This window comes from Oncorhynchus nerka, linkage group LG4 (assembly GCF_034236695.1).
Source record: "Oncorhynchus nerka isolate Pitt River linkage group LG4, Oner_Uvic_2.0, whole genome shotgun sequence".
Taxonomy (NCBI): domain Eukaryota; kingdom Metazoa; phylum Chordata; class Actinopteri; order Salmoniformes; family Salmonidae; genus Oncorhynchus; species Oncorhynchus nerka.
In genome coordinates, this window is record NC_088399.1 from 44,979,615 (window position 1) to 44,996,877 (window position 17,263).

General features: G+C 44.1%; 1 protein-coding gene across 2 annotated transcripts in view; it reads right to left on the reverse strand.

The window, feature by feature from the left end:
* LOC115126301 (tetratricopeptide repeat protein 28-like) overlaps window positions 1–17,263 on the reverse strand; it is a 92,402-nt gene that overhangs the window by 20,707 nt on the left and 54,432 nt on the right. For both annotated transcript variants that reach the window (XM_029655921.2, XM_065017574.1), the window contains 6 exons: window positions 17,058–17,221; window positions 16,850–16,958; window positions 16,291–16,421; window positions 15,185–15,406; window positions 13,203–13,391; window positions 11,435–11,531 (listed from right to left, as the gene is read on the reverse strand). In XM_029655921.2, the coding sequence (XP_029511781.2) occupies window positions 11,435–11,531; window positions 13,203–13,391; window positions 15,185–15,406; window positions 16,291–16,421; window positions 16,850–16,958; window positions 17,058–17,221 (912 nt within the window). The remainder of the gene's footprint in view (window positions 1–11,434; window positions 11,532–13,202; window positions 13,392–15,184; window positions 15,407–16,290; window positions 16,422–16,849; window positions 16,959–17,057; window positions 17,222–17,263) is intronic.

Consider the following 17,263-nt stretch of genomic DNA (forward strand, 5'->3'; position numbering starts at 1 on the left):
GGGTGACTTTCACTTTTGCTGTTAAGGTATCTTTACTTTTACTCAAGTATGACAATTGGGTACTTTTTCCACCACTGTTGAAACTCTCTTTATTCCCGACTTGGAAGACAACCAATGTCTTCTAAACATCTATGTCTAGTTTCAGGGGGTGTGCACCACAATCTTGTCTATTTCAAATCTTCTCTCATTGATCAAGACATGCGAGTGTCATCTTGACATGCAGCACTTTGTGGTGGACAACCACCTGTCTCAATCAAATATTTTTATGGACGGCTCTATGAACATGTGATGAGTGGAGGAGAGAGACAGAGAGGGAGACTGTCTGTCGGTCTGATCCAGTCTGTGTGTGTGTGTGTTTCCACAATTTGTTGGGCCATTGACCACTGAACCTGTAGTGTGTGTCTGTATGTGAAATGTTCAAACGTAAAGAACGACCTGCCCCAATAATAAATGTGGGATTTACAAGGGAATTACCAGGGCTCAGCCACATACCCCCCCCCCTGAAAACCCCTTTAAATCAATTAAGGTGGTGTGGGTTGAACCGGGCTATGGCCCATCAAGTGACCGGGTGAAGCTGCTGAGGCAGGAGCACCCTGCTCAAATCTAAAAGTAATCAGCGCCACTCAGTGATGTTGTCAAGAAGATTATTTCCTTGTAACAATTTTCGTTGCTGGAAGAAGGAGAGGAGGACCAAAGTGCAGCGTGGTAGGTATCCATAATACTTTTAATCAAAAATTAATACACAAACAAAACCAACAAAACAATAAACGAACAGTTCTGACAGGTACTAACCAGAAAATAACTACCCACAAACAAGAGTGGGAAAACAGGCTACCTAAGTATGGTTCTCAATCAGAGACAACTACAGACCGCTGTCCCTGATTGAGAACCATACCCGGCCAAAAACAAAGAAATACAAAAACATATAAAAAAATAACATAGAACGTCCACCCTAGTCACACCCTGGCCTAACCAAAATAGAGAATAAAAAGCCTCTCTATGGCCAGGGCGTGATACACCTGCTCGCATGGAAGCAAAAGTGAGAAGTCTCTTCAAAGCAAGTAGAAACCTCAGTGAGACTTTTTCTTGCTGTTCCTGCATCCTCTGCTGAGGCTGAGAGAAGCTTCAGTGCCCTGAGAAGACTGAAAAGATGTCTCAGAACATCAATGACACAGAAGAGACTGAACAGTGTGGCTGTTTGCCATGTTCACCAGGAAAGTCTGGTCAAGTTAGACCGTGCAGTCAGCACAGAAGAAGCATGCTACACCCGAGGGAAGCTCTACTAATCCAACCGGCATTTGACAGGGATCTTACAAGAAGATTTCTGGGAGAATGTAATGATCGATTACCCAGGAAGTTCAACAGAGCATCAAGGAAGCTGCAGCTCTTTTGAAAAGGTAAGATTGAAACAATCTAGCTGGTAGGTTTGTGTCAAAATCTTGCCTTAGTGTGTAGGGCGCTGTCCACGGTGCTGATAGAGCGCAGTGAGATTTCACAGATTTCTTCTTGGTCAAAAGTGTTTCTTTTACTTGTATGTTTGTTGTGGTATAGCATGATATAAGCAGAATTCAATACAATTCCAATGCAATAACCCAAGTGATGCCCCTGGGTATAGCTACACATCGAGATGTTTCATTACAGAAATAAATAGGCTACGTTCTATTGTCGTTTTATTGGTAGCCAATTGGTTTTCGTTGCTGTAAATGGAACTGTGCATATTGCTTATAGTAGGCTGGTACTGCTTAATTAATTCCAGGGGGGAGGGTCAATGTAAATAGTCCGGGTGGCCATTTGATTAATTGTTCCGCAGTCTTATAGCTCGGGGGTAGAAGTTGTTAAGGAGTCTTTTGGACCTAGACTTGGCGCTCCGGTACCACTTGCCATGCAGTAGCAGAGAGAACAGTCTATAACTTGGCTGACTAGAGTCTGTGAAAAATTTTTGGGCCTTCCTCTGAAACCGCCTAGTATATAGGTCCTGGATGGCAGGAAGCTTGGCCCCAATGATGTATTGGGCCATAAGCACTACCCTCTGTAGCGCCTTACGGTCGGATACCGAGCAGTTGCCATACCAGGCGGTGATGCAACCGGTCAGGATGCTCTCGATGGTTCAGCTGTAGAACTTTTTGAGGATCTGGGGACCCATGCCAAATCTCTTCAGTCTCCTGAGGGGAAAAAGGTGTTGTCGTGCCCTCTTCATGATTGTCTTGGTGTGTTTGGACCATGATAGTTTGTTGGTCATGTGGACACCAAGGAACTTGAAACTCTCGACCCGCTCCACTACAGCCCTGTCGATGTTAATGGGGGCCTGTTTGGCACACTGCCAGGTCTCTGACCTCCACCCTATAGGCTGTCTCATAGTTGTCGGTGATCAGGCCTACCACTATTGTGTCTTTAGCAAATTTAATGATGGTGTTGGAGTCGTGCTTGGCCACGCAGTCATGGGTGAACAGGGAGTACAGGAAGTGGTTAAGCATGCACCCCTGAGAGGCCCCCGTGTTAAGGATCAGTGTCGCAGATGTGTTGTTGCCTACCCTTACCATCTGGGGGGTGGTCCATCAGGAAATCCAGGATCCAGTTGCAGAGGGAGGTGTTTAGTCCCAGGGTCCTTAGATTAGCGGGCACTATGGTGTTGAACACTTAGCTGTAGTCAATGAACAGCATTCTCACATAGGTGTCCTTTTGTCCAGGTGGGAAAGGGCCGTGTGGAGTGCAATTGAGATTGCGTCATCTGTGGATCTGTTGGGGCGGAATGCGAATTGGAGTTGGTTTAGGTTTCTGGGATGATGGTGTTGATGTGAGCCATGACCAGCCTTTCAAAGCACTTCAAGGCTACCGACGTGAGTGCCACAGGGCGGTGACCTTCGCACAAGGACTATGGTGGTCTGCTAGAAACATGTAGGTATTACAGATTCGGTCAGGGAGAGCTTGAAAATGTCAGTGAAGACACTTGCCAGTTGGTCCATGCATGCTCTGAGTACATGCCCTGATAATCCGTCTGTCCCTGCGGCCTTGTGAATGTTGACCTGTTTAAAGGTCTTGCTCACATTGGCTATGGAGAGCATGATCACACAGTCATCTGGAACAGCTGGTGCTCTCATGCATGCTTATGACCTTATACAGCGTGTTGAGTGCGGTCTTAGTGGCAGCATCGGTTTGTGGTGATAAATAGACAGATACGTATAATATAGATGAGAACTCTCTTGGTAGATACCCAGCCAGCTCTATATTATCCGTGTCGTCGTTCAGCCACAACTCGGTGAAACATAAGATATTAGTTTTTAATGTCCATTTCGATCATAGATCAATCATGGAGTTTGTTTTCCAGTGATTGCACGTCAGACTTATTAAAGAAAAAATATTTGTCCAGTAATCGCTGTGTTTGGGTCCAGAACTACAGGTAGGGCGGCAGGTAGCGTAGCAGTTAGAGCGTTGGGCCAGTAACTGAAAAGTCGCTGGTTCGAATACCTGAGTCGGCGAGGTGAAATGTGTACTTCACAATGTTCTCCATCTTGTGCCAGACACTGACGCCAAGGTTCGACCTTGGCTCCAGAGAAAAGTAGAGGATCAGGAATAGGGATTAACATGGGTCCTGGGAACACTTCACATTTCCTCAAAAAAGACCCGGAAAATTACCACATTTTCCCCCAATGTCACACTAATGCAATTCCACAGAATACACAACATGCACAGCAGCAGCTCACCAACAAATAAAATTGCACATTTTCCAATCAGGTTCTCGCATTGAAACCTTTAGCCTAGGGTATTTACTTCACACAAAGTCGCTATGAATCTAAACCACATGCTTAATTGACACAGCCGGACTGCACAGGCAACCCGAATGCAGTTTTTTTTTAAACTACAGGAAACCCTTACAGTATAGCCTATAAAATAATGTTTGCTTCTGAGCTGTCATTGCACTCTTCAGACAGTCACAAATTTGCTAAGCCTATGCACAATTCACTACATAGGCATCTCTGTCACAGACATGAAGTCTGTTAACAATTCAGTGAGGCATGAGGGAAAATTCTATCTTCTCCGGTCCTGAGCCTAGCCTCCCACTATGACTTGGGAAAGCATGCAGTTTATTAGGCTACGGATTAAATAAATTACGATGAATTTCACAGGGTGGTGAAAGTGCACGGTGATGAGCTTGATGCTCCTTTCCAATACATATTGAGGGTCTAATTCTGGGAACAAATCAAAATAATCCAGACAAATTAGCTGTTTCCATCAGGCCTGTTTTACATGTTTTTATTTGACATGCACTTTACTCACATAAAAAGGTTGGATGAAACCTGGTTAGAGGCCCGGACAGTCTATACATTTCGGGAACTGAACTTTGTGCGACAATGCGAGTATTTCCATGCGCGTGTGTATGATGATGTGTGAAAAAGAGAGGTGACATATTCAGTAAGCTAAGTGTCAAATGGGATCCCTGGACGGGCAACTTTGATGGGGGGGGGCCACAAAAAAAATCTGAACTCATCATACCCGTGCATGTAGTCAGAGCCAGCCCTAGCCTTTTGGGGGCCCTAAGTGACAAAACATTTTAGCCCCTCTTGACAGCAGATACATTTTCTTTAAATTTTAGAGTTCATTTTAGAGTTAATTACACATTTTGCCATTGGGTGTAGAGAACATGTTGCAGTTAAAGCAATTCGACCATGATTACTACAAGTCTAGAAAGCTGGCCGCTAGACGAACTTATCAATGTAAAATGTTTTAGCTGACATGGGTTAATTGAGTGACTGTCAGTGACTGACATAACAGAGAAACACAAAGATGTAAGTCAATATGTCATTGTTTTAGTCAAAGTAGGCTTTGATATATTTGGGCTAGAAGTGCCAAATCCGAATGTGTGACTTCGGACGTTTCCGTGAGTCTTGTGTGTCTTTTCCTATGAGATGATGTGCAAATTCTTTTCAGCCTACGTTTCTTTTCAGAGCTGGGTTTTATTTTAAGGGTACCACTCACCAGCATGGCATTATTTATTCATCAGAAACACCTGCAAAGTTCGTGAGTCACGACTGAGCTGAGCAATATAACAGATAATACACTATATATACAAAAGTATGTGGACACGCCTTCAACTTAGTGGATTGGGCTATTTCAGCCACACCCATTGCATAAAATCGAGCACACTGCCATAAATCTACATAAACAAACATTGTCTGAAGACGTGGCGCCAACGTGGCACCATCATGAGAAGCCACCTTTACAACAAGTCAGTTCGTCAAATTTCTGCCCTGCTAGAGCTGTCATGGTCAACTGCAAGTGCTGTTAACGTGAAGTGGTGGTGGGCCACACAAGCTCACAAAATGGGACTGCCGAGTGCTGAAGCGCATAGTACGTAAATAAAATGGTCTGTCCTCGGTTGTAACATTCACTACCGAGTTCCAAACTGCTTCTGGAAGTAATGTCAGCCCAAGAACTGTTCGTCGGGAGCTTCATGAAATGGGTTCCATGGACGAGCAGCCGCACACAAGCCTAAGATCACCATGCGGAATGCCAAATGTCGGCTGGAGTGGTGTAAAGCTCGCCGCCATTGGACTCTGGGGCAGTGGAAACACGCTCTCTGGCGTGATGAATCACGCTTCACCATCTGGCAGTCCGATGGACAAATCTGGGTTTGGCAGATGCCATTGAGAATGCTACCTGTCTAATGCATAGTGCTACGTTTGGTGGAGGAGGAATAATGGTCTGGGTTGTTTATGGTTCGGGTCAAGGGAGTTCCAGTAAAAGGTAACTCCAACTCCATATTAATGGCCATGATTTTGGAATGAGATGTTCGACGAGCAGGCGTCCACATATGTTGGTGGTGTACATGGCTGTAGTGTATTTGGCTACCTCAAAGATGGTTGATGAATGACGATAGTTCACTCAGGCTGTTTACCATTGCAAATATGTGTGAGTTCCGGTCTCCTTAACGCGGTGGGTCTCCCAAAGACACCAATGCAATATCAGCTGGGTCTGGTTTCCTTAGTTCATTGACTTTCATTGAACCAGAAAAAAACGGTGGTGTCCTCTTCCGTCTCTCGCTATAGCCTACACTTGGCTGTCTGAGCCATGGAGCAAATTAAAATAGGAGGTGCAAACTAATGTTTTTTCATCTCCACTTTTTTTTACCAGCAAATTATCATAATCCATTGGATACTTTGTCCAATTTCACTTATTTTTTAGATAGTCTGAATGAAAACAATATATGACCATTTTATAAATAGTAAAATTGTGTGATATGATTGCATTTTACAACCCCCTCTCCACTCAAGATGAATGGTTTTGAGAGTCTGATAAATGTCAACCCTCAACAACTCGTTTACCTGAGACTCATCTTTGACAATAATTATTTTCACCTAATTTACAATTTCTTAACTGAAATGGCGCTCACATAACATGCATTAGCTAGCTAAGGATAGCATGCTAGCTAGTTACATTGACAGCTGTCAGTTGGTGCCTTATTTGTTGTTATTTCTCTGCTACATGTGGAAATCACCACAACGTTCCCACACCCAAATCCTGAATATGCATAAATGCGTCAGCTTGCTTCAGTTCGGCTGGTGTCTCGGTGACCCGAACGAGTGTGCTTGCACTCCCTTAAAGCTGCACTATTCAGAAATCGCTCCACCATTTCCTGGTTGCCAAAATTCTAATAGTTTGTCTAATTCCAGTTTGTAGCACAACAAGAATGTATAGTGTAGAGAATCATTGTACCATCTAAGCCGCTGTGAAATATATTTTCCATAACCAATAATATTGGTAGTAAAAGACGCAAAAATTAAACTTAAGAATGGGAAGCATAGAAATAGCGCATATAGGACAGATTTACCGCTTCTTAGACTTGCTTTCAATGAGAATGACAGATCTATTTCTATGTAAATTTGGTCTGGTCGCCCAAAAAGTTACATATTGCAGCTTTAAAAGACCGCTTCAAAAACGAGAAAAAGTGGCAATAGTACACTTTTTCCATTTTGAAACGCCCTAGCCGGTATACACTTCCTCAAAATAGTCCAAATTAATCTAAGATAACTCAAGAAATCTGCCATTAATTTTTACGTTTTTGCAGAGGAGATCTTAAATCGCTCAATTTTACACCTAACAGTATTTCTCAATGAAAACATTTTCATGAGAACGAGTAGTCTTTCATTGACTGGTGTTCCTCAAGGTTCCGTGACCACTATTGTTTTCACTATATATTTTACCTCTTGGAGATGTCATTCGAAAACATAATGTTAACTTTCACTGCTATGCGGATGACACACAGCTGTACATTTCAATGAAACATGGTGAAGCCCCAAAATTGCCCTTGCTAGAAGCATGTGTTTCAGACATAAGGAAGTGGATGGCTGCAAACTTTCTACTTTTAAACTCGGACAAAACAGAGATGCTTGTTCTAGGTCCCAAGAAACAAAGAGATCTTCTGTTGAATCTGACAATTAATCTTAATGGTTGTACAGTCGTCTCAAATAAAACTGTGAAGGACCTCGGCGTTACTCTGGACCCTGATCTCTCTTTTGAAGAACATATCAAGACCATTTCAAGGACAGCTTTTTTCCATCTACGTAACATTGCAAAAATCAGAAACTTTCTGTCCAAAAATTATGCAAAAATTAATCCATGCTTTTGTCACTTCTAGGTTAGACTACTGCAATGCTCTACTTTCCGGCTACCCGGATAAAGCACTAAATAAACTTCAGTTAGTGCTAAATACGGCTGCTAGAATCCTGACTAGAACCGCAAAAATTGATCATATTACTCCAGTGCTAGTCTCCCTACACTGGCTTCCTGTCAAAGCAAGGGCTGATTTCAAGGTTTTACTGCTAACCTACAAAGCATTACATGGGCTTGCTCCTACTTATCTCTCTGATTTGGTCCTGCCGTACATACCTACACGTACGCTACGGTCACAAGACGCAGGCCTCCTAATTGTCCCTAGAATTTCTAAGCAAACAGCTGGAGGCAGGGCTTTCTCCTATAGAGCTCCATTTTTAAGGAACGGTCTGCCTACCCATGTCAAAGACGCAAACTCGGTCTCAACCTTTAAGTCTTTACTGAAGACTCATCTCTTCAGTGGGTCATATGATTGAGTGTAGTCTGGCCCAGGAGTGGGAAGGTGAACGGAAAGACTCTGGAGCAACGAACCGCCCTTGCTGTCTCTGCCTGGCCGGTTCCCCTCTTTCTACTGGGATTCTCTGCCTCTAACCCTATTACAGGGGCTGAGTCACTGTCTTTACTGGGGCTCTCTCATACCGTCCCTGGGAGGGGTGCGTCACCTGAGTGGGTTGAGTCACTGATGTGATCATCCTGTCTGGGTTGGGCCCCCCCCCCCCCTTGGGTTGTGCCGTGGCGGAGATCTTTGTGGGCTATACTCAGCCTTGTCTCAGGATGGTAAGTTGGTGGTTGAAGATATCCCTATAGTGGTGTGGGGGCTGTGCTTTGGCAAAGTGGGTAGGGTCAGTTTGTTATATCTGGAATACTTCTCCTGTCCTATTCGGTGTCCTGTGTGAATTTAAGTGTGCTCTCTCTAATTCTCTCTTTCTTTCTCTCTCTCGGAGGACCTGAGCCCTTGGACCATGCCTCAGGACACCTGACATGATGACTCTTTGCTGTCCCCAGCCCACCTGGCCGTGCTGCTGCTCCAGTTTCAACTGTTCTGCCTTATTATTATTGGACCATGCTGGTCATTTATGAACATTTGAACATCTTGGCCATGTTCTGTTATAATCTCCACCCGGCACAGCCAGAAGAGGACTGGCCACCCCACATAGCCTGGTTCCTCTCTAGGTTTCTTCCTAGGTTTTGGCCTTTCTAGGGAGTTTAGCCACCGTGCTTCTACACCTGCATTGCTTGCTGTTTGGGGTTTTAGGCTGGGTTTCTGTACAGCACTTTGAGATATCAGCTGATGTACGAAGGGCTATATAAATACATTTGATTTGATTTGACCTACATGTACTCATTCAAGGGTTCTTCTTTCTTTCTTTTTTACTATTTTCTACATTGTAGAATAATAATGAAGACATCAAAACTATGAAATATCACATATGGAATCATGAAGTAACCAAAAAAGGGTTAAACAAATCAAAATATATTTTAGATTCTTCAAAGTAGCCACCATTTGCCTTGATGACAGATTTGCACACTCTTGGCATTCTCTCAACCAGCTTCACGAGGAATGCTTTTCCAATTGTCATGAAGGAGTTCCCACATGCTGAGCACTTGTTGGCTGCTTTTCCTTTACTCTGTGGCCCAACTCATCCAAAACTATCTCAATTGAGTTGAGATCGGGTGATTGTGGAGGCCAGGTCATCTGATGCAACACTCCATCACTCTCTGTGGTCAAATAGCCCTTACACAGCCTGGAGGTGTGTTTTGGGTCATTGTCTTCTTGAAAAACAAATGAGTCCCACTAAGCGCAAACTAGATGGGATGGCGTATCGCTGCAGAATGCTGTTTTAGCCATGCTGGTTAAGTGTGCCTTGAATTCAAAATAAATCACAGACAGTGTCACCAGCAAAGCACCCCCACACCATCACACCACCTCCTCCATGCTTCACGGTGGGAACCACACATGCGGAAATCATCCGTTCACCTACTCTGCGTCTCACAAACACACGGCAGTTGGTACTAAAAATCTCAAATTTGGACTTGGACACTAGACTCCACCGGTCTAGTGTCCATTGCTGATGTTTCTTGGCCCAAGCACGTCTCTTCTTCTTATTGGTGTCATTTAGTAGTGGTTTCTTTGCAGAAATTCGACCATGAAGGCCTGATTCACGCAGTCTCCTCTGAACAGTTGATGTTGAGATGTGTCTGTTACTAGAAAATAGTAAAAATAAAGGAAAATCCTGGAATGAGAAGGTATGTCCAGACTTTTGACTGCTATTGTATGTCTCCACCCTAACTATGGTCGTTGTCCACAGAGCAGAATGGCGGGCTGTCAAGCTCCAGCCTATTCCTCTATTCGGATTGGTGGATACATCTAATTATTTTAATACTTTAAAAAATATTCGATGAGGGTTGTTTTTGTCAACCGCCTGTATTCAATGGAGAGAGATGCTATGCTATGTCATATATATGCATAACCATCTCGAGACAACTTCAATATAACGTGTTTTTTTCTCAAAGTTGCCGGGATGTCACGTGTCCTACTTATATCAGTACACATTTATTTGACATTCTCTCATTGACCTCCATACAAAAACTCCTAGCTTGGTGAGCGAAATAAATAAAACACCGCCACCTGCTGGAGAAGACAGATTTTTGCCCCAATTGTCCCTCGCTTCGCCTCTTCCTCTCTGGCGTCAGTCTTCGAGGTGTTTACCACAGACCTTATTTTCAGCATAAATAAAAATCCATGAATTTTCCCATAGGCTTTGCTCAACGAACCATGGCTGAGTTAGTGCCTACAAAAATACGGCATTACTATTTCTCTCTATAGGTGAGGCAACTTCCTCTGAGGTGGGCGTTTAACCGAGGTTACCACTCTATACACGTTGACAGGTTATTAGCATTTCTGCTAGCTAGTTAGCATGCTAGCTCTGTTCTTTCAAGTGGTTTTTCAGTTAGCCACTTAGCTAACCTTTCTGACTGATATGTTTAGCCAACCTGTTAATGTTATCAATGCCAGTAAATGTATTACGTTTAACTAGTTAAGCCATTTCTGTTACATATGTCTCCACTGTTTCACACTTCTCTACATTATTAAACCTGCCAATTGCAACACATGCCTGTTCCTTGGAGGAAGTAGTGAGAGTTTAGCTTGCTGTTTAGTTGAACAAGTGCTCAATCGTTAAAGCAAGAACAGAACAGCAAGAGAGACAGAAACAGTGAGAGAGAGTCTAAGAAAAATAGATCTCTCCATGGTGCTCAAGTAAGTAAGCAGTCCTACACTCAGAACACACACACACACCACACAGGTAGGTAAGTTAATGTCCACTCAGCAGTGGGGTCAGATTCAGAAAGTCTCAAATATCATCATGGTCGCGGAACCCTAAACCTCGTTAATAAAACATAAGTGTTGATTGGCCAGAGAAGCACTAGTGGAGTCATGTGATAGGACACAGCTCTGGTGTCCTGCTGTCACACCTGGGCTGAAAGCAGGTGAGGCGTTTGTGGGCTAGAGAGGGGAATTGGACAAACCCCACTAACAAAACAATGCTGTATCTAGATAATAAACACAGAACAACTGTTTATACTGCCCAGGACTGTCTGTAAAATGTCTATACTATAGTCCTTCATTCTATTGACCTGGCCTCTCTGTCTCTCCTGAATGCTGCTGGTCGATGTGGCATTTAACTGGTCAGGCTATTGGTGGACAGCTCTTGTATCTGTGATGGTGTCCAATTCACAACCTTCTGATCCCAAGGGAGAAACACAAAACAGATAACTGTCTAATAGAGAGAGCTAGAGGGTGTAGGACACCGTCATCATGTCTTACCCAGGTTGGATGAAGCTCGTCCCTGTGCAGCTCTGTCCTGCAGCTCCTCCGCTATGTCCAGCTGCTGCTGGTGGTACTGGCCTGCCCTCTCCAAGTCCTGGAGAACATATGGATAGTTATGGTGTGTGTGTGTGTGTTTGTGTGTATCAGTGCTTGACTTGGGATGAAAAAGGTGCAGGAGCTGTCTTTTTTTCATGCCGGTCCCATTAGACTATGTTCGCAAAACATTTCCAAATGACATTATGCGATTAGCGACCTCTGATTAGTCACTTAAGGGTTCGTACACATTTTTGACAGATGGATTTTTAACCAAATTTCCATGACCAATAACCGGTGGCGTCTCTATGTATCCTCCATAAGAATGACAGCGTGAATGTGGTATTGACGCTAGAAGGCTGCTGGTTTCTGATCCCGTGTAGGCCTATTATCTCCTGCCGTTGTGCCCTTGATCAAGGCACTTAACCCCCCACAAAGTAGACTAAATGCACTGTTGGTGCTAATGTCTAAAACCCTCCATCTGGAGAGCTACTGGGTGTGCAGGCTTTTAATTCAGCCCATAAACACATACGATCTGCCTATCGAGGTCCTGTTGAGCAGCTGGTGTTTAGGCTACAATGTGGTGTGTTCAAGCTGGGCTCGAACAATAGCCTGCACACCCAGTATCTCTCCTGGAGAATTGTTGGTCACCCAAGTGTTACGCTCGTCGTCGGAATGAGGAGACCAAGGTTCAGCGTGGTAAGTGTACATCTTACTTTATTAGATGAACACCAAAAAAAACAATATATATATAAACGACCGTAAAGTTCTGCAGGCTACACAGTAACTATACAAAAATCAAGATCCCACAAACTAAGGTGGGAAAAAAGCTACGTAAGTATGATCCCCAATCAGAGACAACGATAGACAGCTTGCCTCTGATTGGGAACTATACCAGGCCAAACAAAGAAATAGATAACCTAGATTGCCCACCCTAGTCACACCCTGACCTAACCAAATAGAGAATTAAAAGGATCTCTACGGTCAGGGCGTTACACCTTGATATAAAATATTGCAACACTACAACCAAAAACACGTCTTTTATACAATTATTCCCTCATTCAATGGATCAGGTATGAAACGGATAAGGTAGGTTACTTCGAAGCATGGTAACTAACATGTTTATCTATAACCTTTTATAAGCATAAAATATTCCTGTTTCAGGGGAGAATCATGCACAGCATGTCAGTTATTCGTCAATTAGGCTATTCTTAGAATATAGAGGGGAATCCCAGCTTTCCAATAATGGTCAGATTTATTTCTCAACAGTGCCGGAGGAAAGGCGACAACGAGTCAAATACATTATTGCTTACAGCTAAGTAGTTCACTAGTGAGATAATTAGCTGTAAATGTTAGTCAACAGAGAGATGTGCAGAACGGTAGGCCTAATTTTGATCACGGCTGACATGTAGATTTTTAAGTGATTGATAATATATTTTAAAAGGAAAACACAATACACCACATTCACAGAAGAGCTGCAAATAAACTTGAACAAAGCGGAATCAGGAAATGAATGCCCACTCTCAATTGCTATTCCAATGGAGATCCCGCCTTCATTACACTTTGATCAACCTTTTGTTTTTAGAAGCTATGTCTGAATCCGGGCCGGTGATAATCCACTTTGTTTTATAAAGGAGCCGCTACGCCGCTAAACTGGAGGTGCTGTTACGGCACACAGGTCAAGCACCGGTGTGTATATCTTTGTGTGTACAGTATGTGTGTGGTCAACTACCTGCATGCAGCGAGCAGCATGTCCCAGGCCGGCGTAAGCCCTCATCTGTATAGTCCTGTCCTCCAGCTCCTGAGCCAGCTGCAGCACCAGGGTGTGGTAGGACACAGCCTTGTCAAAGTCTCTCTGGCTGTGGTGGGCACTGCCCAGGTTACTGTACGCCCGCGCCTCCTCAGGACCATTACCCAGGGTCTGCAGATCACATCAGAGTATATACAGTTGAAGTCGGAAGTTTAAATACGTTTTTCAACCACTCCACAAATTTCTTGTTAACAAACTTGGCAAGTTTGTTAGGACATCTACTTTGTGCACGACACAAGTAATTTTTCTAACAATTGTTTACAGACAGATTATTTCACTTATAATTCACTGTGGCACAATTCCAGTGGGTCAGAAGTTTACATACACTAAGTCGACTGTGCCTTTTAAACAGCTTGGAAAATTCCAGAAAATGATGTCATGGCTTTAGAAGCTTCTGACAGGCTAATTGACATCATTTGAGTCAATTAGAGGTGTACCTGCAGATGTATTTCAATACCTACCTTCAAACTCAGTGCCTCTTTGCTTGACATCATGGGGAAATCAAAAGAAATCAGCCAAGACCTCAGAAAAACAATTGTAGGCCTCCACAAGTCTGGTTCATCCTTGGGAGCAATTTCCAAACACCTGAAGGCACCCCGTTCATCTGTACAAACAATAGTACGCAAGTATAAACACCATGGGACCACGCAGCCGTCATACCGCTCAGGAAGGAGACGCGTTCTGTCTCCTAGAGATGAACGTATTTTGGTGCGAAAAGTGCAAATCAATCCCAGAACAACAGCAAAGGACCTTGTGAAGATCCTGGAGGAAACAGGTACAAAAGTATCTAAATCCACAGTAAAACGAGTCCTATATCGACATAACCTGAAAGGCCGCTCAGCAAGGAAGAAGCCACTGCTCCAAAACCTCCATAAAAAAGCCAGACTACGGTTTGAAACTGCACATGGGGACAAAGATCATACTTTTTGGAGAAATGTCCTCTGGTCTGATGAAACAAAAACAGGTCTGTTTGGCCATAATGACCATCGTTGTGTTTGGAGGAAAAAAGGGGAAGCTTCCCAACCGTGAAGCATGGGGGTGGCAGCATCATGTTGTGGGGGTGCTTTGCTGCAGGAGGGACTGGTGCACTTCACAAAATAGGTGGCATCATGAGAGAAGAAAATTATGTGGATATATTGAAGCAAAATCTCAAGACATCAGTCAGGAAGTTAAAGCTTGGTTGCAAATGGGTCTTCCAAATGGATAATGACCCCAAGCATACTTCCAAAGTTGTGGCAAAATGGCTTAAGGACAACAAAGTCAAGGTATTGGAGTGGCCATCACAAAGCCCTGACCTCAATCACATAGAAAATTTGTTGGCAGAACTGAAAAACGTGTGCAAGCAAGGAGGCCTACAAACCTGACTCAGTTACACCAGCTCTGTCAGGAGGAATGGGCCAAAATTCACCCAGCTTATTGTGAGAAGACTACCTGAAACGTTTGACCCAAGTTAACCAATTTAAAGGCAATGCTAACAAATACTAATTGAGTGTGTGTATACTTCTGACCCACTGGGAATGTGATGAAAGAAATAAAAGCTGAAATAAATAATTCTCTCTACTGTTATTCTGACATTTCCCATTCTTAAAATAAAGTGGTGATCCTAACTGACCTAAGACAGGGGATTTTTACTACGATTAAATGTCAGGAATGATGAAAGACTGAGTTTAACTGTATTTGGCTAAGGTGTATGTAAACTTCCGAATTTAACTGTAAATGTTGATTTTATTCCATGCCTTTAACACAATACACTGAAAAGATTGAGTGAAATAAAAGACAGATTGAGAGAAAAATCATTGGAATTTCAATTCACTTCCTGAATTGTAAAATAATTGACCCCGACCCAGGTGCATGCATACATGTTTTTGTATGTATGCGTGTATGGTTCTTCATTAGTTAAATACCTTAGCTATATCCAGGTGTTGCTGGTGACACTGCATAGCGTTGGTGAAGTCTCCCAGTGCGGTGTAGACAGCGCCCATATTGCCCAGCTGGCGAGCCTCTGACAGCGGGCACTGGGTCTGCCGTGCCAACAGCACACACTGCTTATGGCTGGCCAGGGCGTTGGGATAGTCCGCGATCGCTGTGTACACATGGCCAAGGCTGCTCAGCGCAGCGGACGCAGCCTAGAGACAAACACACACACACTCATTAGATTTGTCCTCAGCCCTTCAAACCGGCAACCCTCTGGTGACTGGCCCGCCTCTCTAACCTTGAGGCTACCATCGCACCACATTAACACTGCCATAGGAGGCATCTTAGAAAGACACACACGCACACACACATGCGCACGTACGCACACACACACACACACACACACACACGATCTAAACACAGTAGGAAAGATGAGGTGTATAATGATGAGTGTGTTTGAAGAACCTCAGGCTGTGGACATGCGGTGTCGACTGGAGAGGAGACTCAATAACCATGGCACAGACACACCTCAATGTCCTCCGCTCTAAACACACACACACTGCTTTCATTAGAATGGGCCTGTTCAAGCACCCATTCGTCTTGGTGACAGGTGTCTTATCGATTTGACACCTAGGATGCCTTTTAATGACTCTGAGCTCGGACACAGCTGTCCTCCACACACGCTAAAACACACACACACACATTGTATAGCATATTCAGAATGCGCATAAACAAGGTTAACATACTGAAAGGCATGTTTCGTACAATACTAAACAAACAATGAACATTGAATAACATATACAACGACATGTGAACACACAGCATAACCATACAGCTGTACTGACATTCACACAGCCAGGTCTGCAAGGTGTACGTTCAAGTTCCCCATAAGACAGAGACTTGCTTCTCATTCCTCCCCATTGTATTTTAGTCATGAACAGTGAGTGGAGCAGCTCAAGAGCAGACTTTGTTACATTGTCACATTGCTCTGACTGAGAGCAACTCAGCATGGCTCCTGAATAGAAGAAGGGGCAAGAGAAGGAGAAGTACACGATGGATCGCTCTCACACACACACACACACACACACACACACACCTCTCTGTCCTTGAGTTTCATGGCGAGGACCAGCTGATGTCTGTGATTGGTCAAAGCCTCCCTGTAGTTGACCTTGGAGAAGTAGGCAGAGCCTAGGTTCCCGTGAGCTCGGCACTCGCCTGATTGGTCACCTGGGAAGGCATGATAATGAGGTGGGTGTGGACATAAGGCTTCTTAGACTGTGTTAAATGTTCCAGTTCATTTGGGTTTGAAGCCTGCAGATTTCTGCTAATACATGATGTAGTGGAGGTGGTTCCGTTAACTACACTCACATGATGAGTAACCTTGCTTGAGACCTGATGACCATTGTTAGCTCACATAGCAATGCCTTGTCTTCCACTCAGTGGGTTATCACAGTCTTAAGTCACACGTACAGCGACATCTGTCTCTCCATCCATACCCAGTGTGTGTATGCGTGCAAATTGTGTGAGTGAAAGCAATTGTGAGTGTGTGTGTGTATGTGCATTTCAAGTGGTATTGTCACATGCACAGGATACAGCAGGTGTAAAACAGTACAGTGAAATGCCTGCGAGCTCTGTGTGGGTGGGTGTGTGTGTACCTAGCGTCTTGGCCACCTCCAGGTCTTGCTGCATGTATCCTGTGCTCTTCTCTGCGTTGCCTAGCGACCAGTAGGCTGAGCTAAGAGCAGAGAACACTGAACCTCGGAGCTTCAGAAAGAACCGAGAAGAAAGAAGAAACTCAATGATCATCACACACACATAGAAACACACACACACTGACACAGACACACACACAAACTGCCTTGCCTTCAGAGAGCATGTGCCGATCTTTAGCCCCGCCTCCAGGACCACCACTGAGGCGCCATGGTAACCAGCGGTCAGCAGCTCCTGACCAATCACACACACCACCACGAATGGACTCTTGTCCAGCTTCATCCTCTGCAGCTGATGGTAGGTGGGTTCTAGAGAGTCTACGGGAGACACACAAACACACAGCTATCGAAATGCATTTA